Genomic DNA, 14567 nt, shown 5'->3' with positions numbered 1-14567 from the left:
AATTTTAGGAAGAGTGGGTTAATTAGTTATCATATTCAAGAGGGCATTTGAGGTATACAGTGTATTAATGAGTTGTAGAACAATCCAACCATTCATAGTTGGATAATTTGAAAATGTAGTTGTAAACCTTGAGATTAGCAATATTATAAATTATGTGTAGTAATACTACATGTAGCAATACTATACATTACACATACATGTAGTACTATACATTACATGTAGTAATACTATACATTACATGTAGTCTGGCTTTTCATATAAAGGAGACAGGAAAGCAGAAAAAGATTAATTTGGAAGAATTGAAAAAGGAAGTGATCATGGTAAGAAGACAAGTTCTCTCTGCAGTCATTTCAAAGTTCACAAATTCTACTTTCTGGTTAGAATTTATAGTTTTGAGAGTTTGGGCACAGTATATCATGTTGTTAAATTGATACTTGTCCTTTTTTATTCATTTCATTTTTGTCTATTTTGATATTGTTAATGTTATATGGCTTTCAATGTTTCTTTTGACTAATCCTTTGTTCTAACTAATATAATTAGACTTTCATCTTCACTGAAGTTTTCGCCAAGATAAATGTTTGTTTTGAAATATTTGAATTATACTTTTTTTTCTTTTCTTTAAGACATATATACAAAATGTACAAATCATGAGTTATGAGTAAAGTTCTTATAAAGTTAAATAAGATGCATGGATTAACAGGCCTGATAATTACCTGATTTAAATCGATTTTTTCTTTTTCTTTCTTGATTTTACCCCTATTTCCCCCCATTTTCTTATCTTTTCCAATTGTCTTACTCAAAAGGGGGGAATGTTGTTAGATGCCTCTTCCCCAATCCCTTTTTAATTTTTATTTTTATTGCTCGCTATAACCCCTGATTAACCAATTTTATTTAGTACTTTTATTTAAATTCATTTTTAAAAATAAATATCTAGAATGAAGCTAATTATTTGAAGCATGATTTAATCATACACGTTATATCTGTTTGCCCCCTCAGTTATTAAGTTCTAAGACAAATTAGGATAACGTGATCATTTGTATTCTAAAATACTCATTTAAATAATTGTGCTGAGGTTTTGTCTGAATGATAAATAATGATCTAACCCACATGAAGATAGTTGTCTATTGATGAAGGGAGGGAGGATTCAAAACTACAGTATCCTTGCTCACACCCACACCCTAAAAAGATTGCCTTTTCTCTTTGTGTATGGATATTTCCTGTGACCTTATTTTGTTTTTCTTTCACAGGATGATCACAAGATCTCACTTGAAGAATTGGTCGTTCGTCTGGATTCCAACATCACCACTGTAAGTCAATGTAACTTGGAGCTTACTGTACTGTGGGGGGGGGGGGGGGGGGCTCCTCCATATTTTCGAAGATTGGGCCGCATCAGCTTGAAATTTTAAATTGTCGCTTCGTGACTTTTTTCCCTCATGTCTTATGCACATTTTGATACCATTCTCGTCGAAATCGGATATTAATTAAGCTATAACATCAACAAATTGCATATTTGGAAAAAACTAATTTTACCATCTTGTTCCTTATGTGAATATCTACAAACATGGACATTTTTGTGTTCATCAGAAATTTCACGGCCGAGATCATAGGGGAGGGGGGCCTCCTAGCCCCCCCCCCCCCCCAGTCACGGAGATGCTAAAAATAGCTCGGGTACAGTAAGGGTTAAAATAGCAATGTGCCTACAGGACCTTCATAGTTTTGAACCTTCAGTTTGTGAAACTTCAACATATCTTTAAACAGTGATCCACTAACAAAGCTGAGGATTCAGAAGGGACTGAAACAATTACCATTCAAAGTATTAGAATACAAGCCATGCAAGCAAGCAGTCCTTTTGAACTGAAACAATTACCATTCAAAGTATTAGAATACAAGCCATGCAAGCAAGCAGTCCTTTCGAACTGAAACAATTACCATTCAAAGTATTAGAATACAAGCTATGCAAGCAAGCAGTCCTTTTGAACTTCAAGCCAGCATAACCTCAAAGTTTGTTAGCACTCTGTTCGCATGGCACAGAGTTTGGAGAAGGGGGTACAAGAACAGAGAAATCATTTGAATGCTTCTCAGCCTTATGGTAGTTCCAAGCCGGGGTAATAATAAATGCGCCTCGGAAAAGAATTATCTAGATCGACGGGGCTATAGAAATGCCTATTATTATTATTATAAATGTTTGGATTATATAAATAGATATATTAGAAAGCTGGTTCAATATCAGATATTTATTTTTGTGTTTTGCAGGGTTTGACTGTCCAGCAAGCAGCTCATGTGCTTGCCCGAGATGGACCCAACTCCTTGACCCCACCCCCTAAGACACCGGAGTGGGTCAAGTTCTGCCAGCAATTGTTTGGTGGATTTGCCACCCTGTTGTGGATTGGATCTATCCTCTGTTTCCTAGCCTATGCTATCGAGGCTGCCACAAAGGATGAACCGAGCAGTGACAACGTGAGTAACAGGGAGAAAAATACATCGGGGCTCGGGGCGAGTTAGCCCCCAAAATGACCAAAGAGTCCCCTCGTACAAGAGCCCCCCAAAATGTGCATATAGTCCGATGCAAAACAACTTAAAGAGTGTTATTTTCATGCAAGCAAGCTTGAAAACTAGCTCCTGAAATCTTTAATGTATTTTTCCACCTGGTAAGTAATCATCTAGCCACTCTTTTTTGACTCCAGGGGGGAGGTTTCACAAATATCCCAAGTTGAACTTAAAGCCACATTGTCCTACTTGTAGCTATTTGCTCCCTCTATATAGAAAACTTCCATAATCAGTGCCTGTTGGTCCCCCATGATCCTCTTTTTCTTATGTTAATTGAGAGCTGAGTTGATGAGATAACCACCTGTCAGTGACCTCGCTGTGTTATACCTAATCCCTTCTGGCTGAACTAGGACAGATGGCCTTTAACAATTATGGAAAGCCGTTAGCACCTTTGAAAATATTGTATATGTAAAAGTTATTTTAAAGGCATAAACTGTTGATTCAAAGCATTCATATTTCCTGTATGAAGGAGATTTCATGCTCTTGATGTGGAATTTATGAAAAGTCTAAAATACTTGAATTTTTGCTTTTGAATATATTTTATTTTAAGGGGCTGAAACATGCCAGAGTCCTTCCCCGTCGTCCTTTGGATGAGTCTATCCCTGAATGACATTAAGTATTTTGTTTGTCTTTCAGTTGTACCTGGGTATTGTGCTTGCTAGTGTTGTTATCATCACTGGATGTTTCTCATACTACCAAGAAGCCAAGAGTTCTAAGATCATGGAATCTTTCAAGAACATGGTTCCTCAGGTAAGTTCTTCTCTTCATCTACTGCTCCTGCTCATTCAGGCCTGATAAAAACCTGATTTTAATCGGTTTTCTTGTTTGTTTTTTTTTGTTTTTTTTGTGGATTTTTTCCTGATTTTCTCTATTCTACCCTATTTTCCCCTATTATTTCTCAATTTATCTTACTCAAAAGGGGGGAGGGGGATGTTTTTAGATGCCATTTTCCTCCCGAATTAACTCTAAGGGGACATGGTTGAGGGAGGAAAAACAAATTTGTTCATCACTTTACTCCCTATTTGAAATGTCAAATCAAAACCTGTTTCAAAATAATAATGGCCGCTTACATGTATGCAGCGCTCGCATCAGGCACACATCGACTCTCATGGCGCTTAGATATTATTACCCTGGTTATAGCTGAGCCACCAAAGTAACTATCGCCCAAGTGGTACCCATAACCTGAGGTGAAGAGAGGCAAATGTAACACCGGTCTGTTGGCTCAGTCAGTAGAGCGTCCGCCTCACAACCGGAAGGTCGTGGGTTCGAACCCCGGCCGCGTCATACCAAAAGGCGTTAAAAGACGGGATTTGCTGCTACCTTGTTTGGCGATCAACAATAAGGGATAGAGCAACGTCGATCTGGCGCTGCTCAGTGGCTGCCGGGCTCACAATCAATTGGGCAAAACGAATTACCATTTTCGGTTTAATAAAATGTGGAGTGGACTTTTTTATTATTATTATTATGTAGATTAACATTTTTGCCTAACATGTTAGTGCCATGGTGAAGTTTGAACCCTGTATCTTATGATCATCAGTCCAATGACGTGTCCACTAGACCCCATTACCTCTACTTACCTTGGAGAACCAGTAGAATACACCTTACTTAAAGAGGTCAATAAAGCTACAAACCAGTGAAGAAGTAAGGCATCTCTTCTTGAAAATTATCATGTAGGTCTGCGAAATTTTACACATTTTTCATGTAAATCTCATTCTTTTGTCATGTTCATTATATTTTGGCATTTGAAAACAGTATTATGGTATTATTATTAATATTACTAGTACCCACTAGCCCATTTACTGACATAATGCAGTGAATAAAGGGTTCCATAGTCTGTCATTGTTGCATAATTTAGCTTCATATTTTGTAAAATGGAATCTGATATTATCTCTATAACCACCCTATATACCTGGGCTCACTTATTTACTACATCATTTATTATGTATGTTTATCATACGTGTATGTTTATCACTGTCCTGTAATATTTATATTTCATTTATATATTTGTATTGTATTACTTTGTAACCAGTAGAAACCAAATTTCCTGAAATGACAGTCAATTATTATACTTCTACTAACTTACAGGAAGCTCTTGTGCTACGTGGCGGTGAATGGCACTCCATCAATGCTGTGAATGTCGTCCGTGGTGATGTCGTTGAGGTCAAAGGTGGCGACAGGATCCCGGCTGATGTCAGAGTGGTGGAATCTAAGTCATTCAAGGTATACATATCAATTCAATTTCAATTTATTGTCCAATATTTGAAATTTGTTTTGCTCACATTTTACAAACGTTCAAAGAATCACAATATGTTTACATATATAATACATCATATACTTTGACATAGAAATTCTTCAGAATATTGCTTTACAGAAAGTTTTCCTACGTTATTATAAAACAAAATAAATGAATTATTTTATATGTTTGAGTGAATGGGATGGCCCGGAAACGTTACAAAAATAACATTACAGAAATAAAGAAGAACGTAAAATTCAGGTAGCATTTTTATTGTATTTGCGGATCGAGAAAGGAACGAAGGAATTTAGAAAACGTTAGTTTGTACAAGTTGGCAAGATAAGTTTTATCTTCAATCTAATTTGAATCTCTATCTTTCTGATTGGCGAGTGCAAGACAAAAAACTTTAGTATACATACATGTATTTCTTGCTGTTCTTGGACTCTCTTTGTGAAATCTCAGTTAAGAAGGTCTGGGCCCTGTTTCAATGTTATCAATAACAAGTTACAAGCTACTGTTATAAGCTACTGTAATCATGTATCTGAGAGCAAATTTGTCATAGTAATTTAGCAGTTGTTATAGACAAGTTTTATGAAACGGGCCCCTCATTCATCATTGAGTTCAAAGCCCTGAGCTCAGAATTTTGCACAAACATCTATGAGCGTTTTAAGAGTGTTGCTGCTTGATTTTCTTCAAACAAGAAAAAATAAAGAAAAACAAATCTTATTCATTTATTATTACTTTTGCAGATGCAGATATATATTTTTTTATATTTCTTGATATTTTGTTTTTAAATATTGAGGTAAGATAGTAAATCTTCCCCCCTCCCATTTCTCCCATTAATCTTGTTCATCATCAGTCTCATGTACTTTAGTTCAAATTATTGAGTATAAGTCCCACATGCTTGTATTCATGTCAACTTTTTAATAATCTTTGTACGTAGGTGGACAACTCATCTCTGACTGGAGAGTCTGAACCTCAGTCTCGCAGCCCAGAATTCACAAGTGATAACCCTCTGGAGACCAAGAACATCGCTTTCTTCTCTACCAATGCTTCGGAAGGTGAGCCCTTATTAAGCCCCCTTTCATCTCTCAAACATTTCAAGGCAATTTAGTGACAAAATAAAGAATCATAATTGCCTGTTTGAACGATCAATTATTATTATGAAGTATTTGGTGTCACCTGTGCCTGGGAGGCAAAAAGTGAACTGAATCACTGTAACCCTAGGGGTATCTCCTCCCGGTATAACTGATTGGGGTTTCCCCATACTCTTTTATGAATAGTGGCGTGGGTTTTTAACTTGCAAAGGTGGTGACTCTTCTCTACACAGAGTGTCCTATCCGAGGGACGGAGATGCAGGTGTGCCGTCCTGTTGAGGGCATGATTCCGTTAGTAAATCCCTAATTGTTTTATTCTAATAGGAACTATGCGTGGTATCGTCATCAGCACTGGTGATAACACCGTCATGGGACGTATTGCTGGTCTGGCCTCTGGATTGGACGTCGGTGACACACCCATCGCTAAGGAGATTGAGCATTTCATCCACATCATCACAGCTGTGGCTGTCTTCTTGGGTGTATCCTTCTTCTTCCTTTCTTTCCCTCTTGGATACAACTGGCTTGAAGCTTGTGTCTTCCTCATCGGAATCATTGTGGCTAATGTGCCTGAGGGTCTTCTAGCCACTGTCACTGTAAGTAGCTCAAGATTCATTTCTTAAACCCCAACTGCACTACTCGTAGCTACTTGCTCCCTCTATATAGAAAACAATGCCTAATCGGTGACCATTGGTCCCCCATGATCCCCTTTTTCTTATGTTAATTGAGAGCCGAGTTGATGAGATAGCCACCTGTCAATGACCTTGCATGGAGGTCTAATCCCTCCTGGCCAAACTAGTACAAACAGGCTTTAAGTGTGGGGCATGATACAGTGAGGAAGGCTCTTGATCCTTGTATGAGTGGTCCTGAGTTCAGTGCTTGCATCCTTAGACAAGGTGTTTCACCCACATTTCTTTCAAGGCCCATGTGTATTGATTGAGCGATTGTTTTAATTATTTATTTATTATCAGAAAGAATGACGTGTCGTAACAAAGACATCAAAAGTCTGCTGAGAGCAAGCAAGAAGGGCATTTACTATTACTTTGACATAGATTTAACATCTATCAATGAAAGGCTGGTTTGTTTCTGCTCTATTTTGATTCTGAAAGCCAAGAATATTCCCAGCAAGAGCTGAAACAAAGTTTGTTTATATATAATAATAATAATTCCACTTTTATATAGCGCTTAATACATCTATGATGTCTCTAAGCGCTTTACAGATATACTATTACCCTGGTCATTAAATTCAATACTTACCCGCACACACTGTGTGCACAATCTCCACTCCATGGGGGGCATTCCAGCCAGGCGTTACTTGACGCTAAAAAAACTTTTATCCCCCCACAGGTATGTCTGACCTTGACTGCTAAGCGTATGGCCCACAAGAACTGTCTTGTTAAGAACCTGGAAGCCGTCGAGACCCTTGGTAGTACCTCTACCATCTGCTCTGATAAGACTGGTACCCTAACTCAGAACAGGATGACCGTAGCTCACATGTGGTTTGATAACACCATCGTAGAGGCAGACACAACAGAGGATCAGAGTGGTAAGTCTCATTTTCAATTTCAATTCGATTCAATTTATTTTGCCAAGCAATAAAAGACAAACAGGGTAATAAAAAAAAAGCAGTATACAAAGTTTCACACAATAACAATTACTAAACATATATAATACAAGGGAAATTGCTAAAGCTGGTAGCAGCCAGAAAGGAGGTGGTCCTTATATGCGACTGACCAAATAATCAAATATAAAAAATCTTACATTTTCTCTCATCGTGCAGTAAATCTAATCCAATGAGTTTTTGTAATTTAATCATCAGGTGGTCAATTTGACAAGTCTTCACCGACCTGGATGGCCTTAGCTCGTATTGCTTGTCTCTGCAACCGATCTGAATTCAAGGCTGGACAAGAGAATGTCCCCATTCTAAAGAGGTAAGTCAGTATTAAGATTTATCCACAGATCTACGGTTGTTGAACTTAAAGATAAAGTCGAGTACCTTGTGTGGGTAATTCTTACTAATGCCCTCGCTGATGTGTATTAATATGTATATTATTCTTATTACTCCTATTTTTATTTTATGACAGAGATACAACCGGAGATGCCTCTGAATCTGCCCTGGTAAAGTGCGTTGAACTTTGCATGTTCAATGTAACCGAGTACCGTAAGAAGAACAAGAAGGTCTGTGAGATCCCATTCAACTCCACCAACAAATACCAGGTAAGAACATTCACATCCTCTAGGGTATCTAGAGCATGTGTTTTCATGTAACTCTTAAAGCCCCACTGCACTACTTATAGCAAACAATGCCTAATCAGTGCCTGTTGGTCCCCCATGATCCTCTTTTTCTTATGTTAATTGAGAGCTGAGTTGATGAGATAACCACCTGTCACTGACAACCCTGGGTGGTCTTATCCCTTCTTCCTAAACAAGTACAGAAATTTTGATGGGTATTTGAATGTTGCATTATTCAAATATTATGCAAATTGAATATCAATATTCTTTGGAGTTGATCTTGCTCATAAATGTACATCAAACTTTGAGGGAAAGATACGTAATACCTTTTATAATTGTTTTGTTTGTTGCTAGGTTTCCATCCATGAGACCGAAGGAGATGATCGTAACCTGTTGGTCATGAAGGGTGCTCCTGAACGTATCTTGGACCGTTGCACAACCATCCTAATCAAGGGCAAGGAAATCGATATGAATGAAGAGATGCAGACTGCTTTCAACAATGCTTATCTTGAGCTCGGAGGTCTGGGAGAACGTGTGCTGGGTATGTTCATCTCTCTCTCTGTCTCTCTCTCTCTAAGCGCCATATCGTTTGACTTTGGCGATCATGCTGTTCCACAACCCTCGGCTCCTAGCCTTCTGTATTAGTACCACTCTCGGTTCTTTCACTCCTCTCTCTTCCAACAATTTCTGCAGACTGTCCATCCAAAGTATCCTCCTTCTTCCCCTACTCCTTCTTCCCACATTTTTCCCTGTCAAAGCAAGATTCTCTAGGCCTTCTTTACGTGTAATGTGACCCATGAACTTCAACTGGCTTATCAACATCTCCCGTATCATTTTCCTTTGCACTCCAGCTCTTGTAAGAATTACCTCCTTACTAACTTTGTCAGTACATTCAAACATCTACCAATCGTAGGAAACATTAATTCCCCTTGTGTGGTTCTAAGCCTATGAACATGTTTTGGGTATGTTCATACATCTACACATCGTAGGAAACATTAATTCCCTTTGTGTGGTTCTAAACCTATGAACATGTTTTGGGTATGTTCATACATCTACACATTGTAGGAAACATTAATTCCCCTTGTGTGGTTCTAAGCCTATGAACATGTTTTGGGTATGTTCATACATCTACACATCGTATGAAACATTAATTCCCTTTGTGTGGTTCTAAACCTATGAACATGTTTTGGGTATGTTCATACATCTACACATTGTAGGAAACATTAATTCCCCTTGTGTGGTTCTAAGCCTATGAACGTGTGCTGGGTATGTTCATACATCTACACATCGTAGGAAACATTAATTCCCTTTGTGTGGTTCTAAACCTATGAACATGTTTTGGGTATGTTCATACATGTACACATTGTAGGAAACATTAATTCCCCTTGTGTGGTTCTAAGCCTATGAACGTGTTCTGGGTATGTTCATACATCTACCAATCGTAGGAAACATTAATTCCCCTTATGGGTGCATTAATTGGTTTACTTTTTCATCAATATTTTTTGTCATTTGCTTATCTATTTTGTTATTTAGTGTTGTATTAGTGTTTATATATTCAAATTGTTATGATTGTACAAAACTGTAAAGCGCATGCAGAAATTTACAATTTATAATGCGCTACATAAATATACTCTATTATTATTATATTAAAGCCTATGAACGTGTTGTGGGTATGTTCATACATCTACCAATCGTGGGAAACATTCATTCTCCTTTCAGAGCTGCCAACCATTCTCAGAATTATTCTGTTTTTTCATCCAAATTACTTTTTTTTTCTTCACAAAGTATGTTTTAAAATAATTTTTATAATTTTTTCATTAATTCCCCTTTTGTGGTTCTAAGCCTATGAACTGCACATTTCAAGAGAATTTTGTATGAGTCTGTGACTGTGTATTAGGCATAAATTAGGCATACATTGGACATACAATGTATGTAGTAAGCAAATAATTACCATTGATGAAGGTGATGGGACAAACTATCACTTCCGAGGCGATCTGGATGTAGCTTTCTTTCAAAAGCGAAGCTGAAGAAAGATAGCGTATACATTCAGATCGCCGAGGAAGTGCCATGACCATGGCCAGAAACCAAAAGGTGATTATTTGCTTTATATTCCACATCGGAAACATTTTACTTCCGTCATTTTAGAGAAAAAAATTCTTAGTATGAGGAATTTAAAAATGAATAATTATGAATTGAAACTCTAACACAAGGGTTATACTAAATGTTGTAGTAGATGTATGTGACCATATAACATGGCCAACCAAGCAACTGTCAGAGTAGTAAATCAATGCCATACCATGTAAACATTTTCTAAGTCTAACCCAACAGTTTACTTGTGGTATACAAAGACCGGGCTACAGTCAGTGGCTTATTGCTTGTATATAATACCCTGAAGGATGACTTGGTCATAGCTGGTAATGTCTTTTTCTTTTGGAAATATTGAAGGTACACTATACTTTACTCTTGAAGTCGCCTGATTATTTTCTTGTGAATCATATTCATTTCAGCAGAACCTAATTAATCGTCAGACTATAGTAATTAACAGTACTTAATCTTTGTACAGGTTTCTGCCAGTGCTACCTGCCAGCTGATCAATTCCCTCTTGGCTTTGCATTTGATGCTGATGATGTGAACTTTCCTCTGGAGAAACTCTGCTTTGTTGGACTGATGTCCATGATAGATCCTCCTCGTGCTGCTGTACCTGATGCTGTAGGAAAGTGCCGCTCTGCTGGAATCAAGGTATCTATCATGTATTGTAGTTTTTGTATTTTGTATTTATGAAACTTCCTTGATGTACATCAATATTCTGTTTATAAACATATAAATCAATTTACAATGCAGTGTAACAAATCAATATTTTGTTTGGAAACATATATATCATATAAATCAATTTACAATGTAATGTAACAAATCAATATTCTGTTTGTAAATATATATATATATATCATGTAAATTAATTTACAATGCAGTGTATATAGCAAGACAGAGGGAAAATTATATCCAGCAGAAACCCTATTTTTTTTCTTTTTGTAATAACGTGACATAATGCATATAGTAAATAATAAAATGTACCATAATACATCCAAAGATTTAGATATATAAAACCTAAAAAAGCAATTTTTAAAATAAATTGTAATAAACTCATGCCATACAAAGTATACATAACATCTCACTCTGAAGAGATGCAATACGGTGGATTCTCAATCCATCACCCCATCTAATAATAATAATAAATTTATATAGCACAGCTTTTATACAAAATATATATCTAGCGACTCTAGTCCTTCCTATTCATTATAATATCCCAATTGATCATGTGTGCGTCCACAGGTATTTACCAAATGCATATCATGACATGACTGACAGATGGAATTAATGATGATAATAGCGCAACCTGTCCCAAAGAATGCTTAGAAGGATACAAAGAAAAAGCAAATGCTTTGATTCATGGACTGCTAAAAGTATGACTCCATTTTCAATTGAACTTTAAAAAAAAGTTATTGTTAACATATTATGCTACAAGTTATTAGAAGAATTTTTTCAGGACTTGTTATGATTTAAAAAAATTAGTTCTGCAAGATGTTGACTATTAAACAGAGTTTAAAGAAACAAACCACTCATAAAGGTAACGATGCATAACTGTAATCCTTGACCTTACAGGTGCAGCTGTAATTTTCGAGGATGTTTGTGGTGGTTAGCATGAAATTGATTTCTCTTTCTCATTCCATTGTAGGTAATCATGGTTACTGGTGACCATCCAATCACAGCCAAGGCTATCGCTAAGGGTGTCGGCATTATCTCTGAAGGTAATGAGACCCGTGATGACATTGCTCAACGTCTTGGAATCCCTATTGAACAAGTCAACCCCAAGTGAGTGCAGTCAATTTCATTTTTCAGGAATGCCAGTTCTCAGGCCAGTACCTGAATAAGCCAGTTCACGGTTGCAGTCTGAGCATGAGCAGATAAAGGTCATTGCAGAACAAATTTTGAAATGCACAAGAGACGAAATACAGGATACGTGCTCATGAAAGTTATGTAATCATTATTCATTTATGCACAAGCAGTGCACTCCACAATACACAGCCGGAAGTATACTTTGAAAAGGGGAAACGAAGGCTATGTATGTAGCACCTCCATCACTGTAGGAGTGATTATTTCAAAATGTACAAAGTGGGACCTCTTCATGTTTGAAGATTCGTGGATCATCGGGGTCATTGCTTACTGTAAACTGGTCTATTGGAGGCCCTAGCAGTTTCTTTTTGTGTATGAATAAAGATAATTTATATCATTTGATTAGGTAGACCTAATTTTTACACAAAACAAACCTCGGATGTTTGTGGAGAATTTGTTGGTTGATTTTAGATTTTTAATTATCACCTGATGAACTTGAAAAAGTATTCTGCAACAAAGTCAAAATTACATTGGCAGACCTGCATGAATATTCTGAGATAAAAATGGAATGCAAAATATGACTGATTATTAATAATGAAACTTCTCTGTGTATGTGAAGACATGTCTTCATTTTTTTTTCTCCCGGGGATGGGGATGGGGGACTTTCCACCTTTTGTTTGTGTTTGTATGTAATATACCATCTGTGTCGTGCTGTTCATAACACTTGTAGATTATGCTTGTTCAAATAGATACTAGTCTGTGCATCAGTATATAATATAGGGGATTGGCATGTTGAAGTAGTATAATATGAGATTCTAGAGACTTACAAGGAGAGTGAATTTGAGAAGAAAAGAAAAATAGAATAAAGAGTAAAGAAAATAATTTTAAATTTTGCTTGTGTCTTCTCTTCAGGGATGCTAAAGCGATTGTTGTCCACGGTACTGAGCTGAAAGACATATCCCGTGAAGATCTCGACGCCATCTTGGCTGACCATCCTGAGATCGTCTTTGCTCGTACTTCACCTCAGCAGAAGTTGATCATTGTTGAAGGTTGTCAGCGTGCTGGTGCCATCGTAGCTGTGACTGGTGATGGTGTCAATGATTCTCCTGCTCTCAAGAAGGCTGATATTGGTGTTGCTATGGGTATCGCTGGGAGTGATGTCTCCAAACAAGCAGCTGATATGATCTTGCTCGATGATAACTTTGCCTCTATTGTTACCGGTGTTGAAGAAGGTATTTCTAATCAATATAGTATACAAATTATACACAGCAGTGAGGGCATTAGTAAGAATTACCCACACAAGGTACCTTTGGAACAGTCTAACACGCTGAGGGTGTTTGGACTGTTTTGAAGGCATTGAGTGGGGGTAATTTTAATAATGCCCTAACAAAATGATGTGTATTATAAGATTACGTTTCATTTGTTTCATAAAATGATGTTTTATAACATGATTTTACTTACTGGTCATTAGAATTGGTTAATGACCGGTCATTATCCAATTATGCAATGTACGCTTTCAACCAATTATTTGATTGATCCACGTCATCATCTTATAATCATCAATAATCTGAATAACCGACAATATCCAATGAGTATAGACTTTGTCTGAAATTCTGTTCTTAAGCCCATCTGCACTAGTTAGTTTAGCCAGGGGGATTACACCTCCATGCATGGTCACTGACAGGTGGTTATCTCATCAAATAAGCTCTCAACTAACATAACATGATTATCAAGATATTTATTGGAATTAGAAGTGTCAAAGAGTGTTCGCCAAACGGTTTTTAACAGTTTTTGATAACACTACTTTTGGGGAAATGAGTATGGTAAAACTGGTCACTCAAAGATTTTTTCTTTTTTGAAGCATTTCATGATCATTTTGAAGCACAGTTTTTTAGGGCTTCAATATTAAACCATATCACAGACACTGATAACATGTAGGGCCATGCATCTCAGATTTTTGTAAAACTGGAAACATTGTTAAACGATCCCTTTAAGAAATGAAATGCTAATCTTCTGTTTCTTCAATCTATCCTTGACAGGTCGTCTGATCTTTGACAACTTGAAGAAATCGATTGCATACACTCTAACCAGTAACATCCCTGAAATCAGTCCTTTCCTCATCTTCATCTTGGCTTCTATTCCTCTACCGTTGGGTGTCGTTACCATCCTCTGTATTGATCTGGGTACTGATCTGGTAAGTACAAACCCAGTAAACATTACAGACAGTTTATTGGGTGCAGACCTTCAACATGGCCTGGTTTCAATCACTTATCACAATGAATCCATATATTTGGTCAGAATGATTCTACCTAGGACCAACCTTTAAATGGTTTACTTCTGTAATGGCCCCAACCTGGTTCATTTCATTTTATGTTGATTTCCTCATATTCTTCTTCAATACATTTAAAAGTAGTGGCCAACCTACTGGGCTTATTTTCATTTTCTTGTTATAGTCTACTTCAAAACGTTTTGGTGTAGACCCGAATTTGGTGGTCTCATTTTTGTAAATTGTCTTATAATGGTATACTTGAAGACAATCTTGCAGGGAGTATCCCACAAAATGAGTAGTA

At 37.0% G+C, this 14567-nt stretch overlaps 1 protein-coding gene across 4 annotated transcripts in view; it reads left to right on the top strand.

Annotated features, from left to right (window-relative positions):
• The window catches only part of LOC404637 (sodium/potassium ATPase alpha subunit), a 37483-nt gene that overhangs the window by 18572 nt on the left and 4344 nt on the right, over positions 1-14567 (top strand). For all 4 annotated transcript variants that reach the window (NM_001123510.1, XM_030976964.1, XM_030976973.1 and 1 more), the window contains 14 exon segments: positions 1248-1307; positions 2254-2457; positions 3184-3297; positions 4633-4767; positions 5724-5841; positions 6202-6470; positions 7222-7420; positions 7694-7805; positions 7959-8091; positions 8461-8647; positions 10670-10845; positions 11840-11976; positions 12910-13229; positions 14037-14191. In NM_001123510.1, the coding sequence (NP_001116982.1) occupies positions 1248-1307; positions 2254-2457; positions 3184-3297; positions 4633-4767; positions 5724-5841; positions 6202-6470; positions 7222-7420; positions 7694-7805; positions 7959-8091; positions 8461-8647; positions 10670-10845; positions 11840-11976; positions 12910-13229; positions 14037-14191 (2319 nt within the window).

This window comes from Strongylocentrotus purpuratus, unplaced genomic scaffold (genome assembly GCF_000002235.5).
Source record: "Strongylocentrotus purpuratus isolate Spur 01 unplaced genomic scaffold, Spur_5.0 spur5_scaffold_1, whole genome shotgun sequence".
Classification (NCBI taxonomy): Eukaryota; Metazoa; Echinodermata; class Echinoidea; order Camarodonta; family Strongylocentrotidae; genus Strongylocentrotus; species Strongylocentrotus purpuratus.
This window is presented reverse-complemented; position numbering and strand designations above follow the sequence as displayed.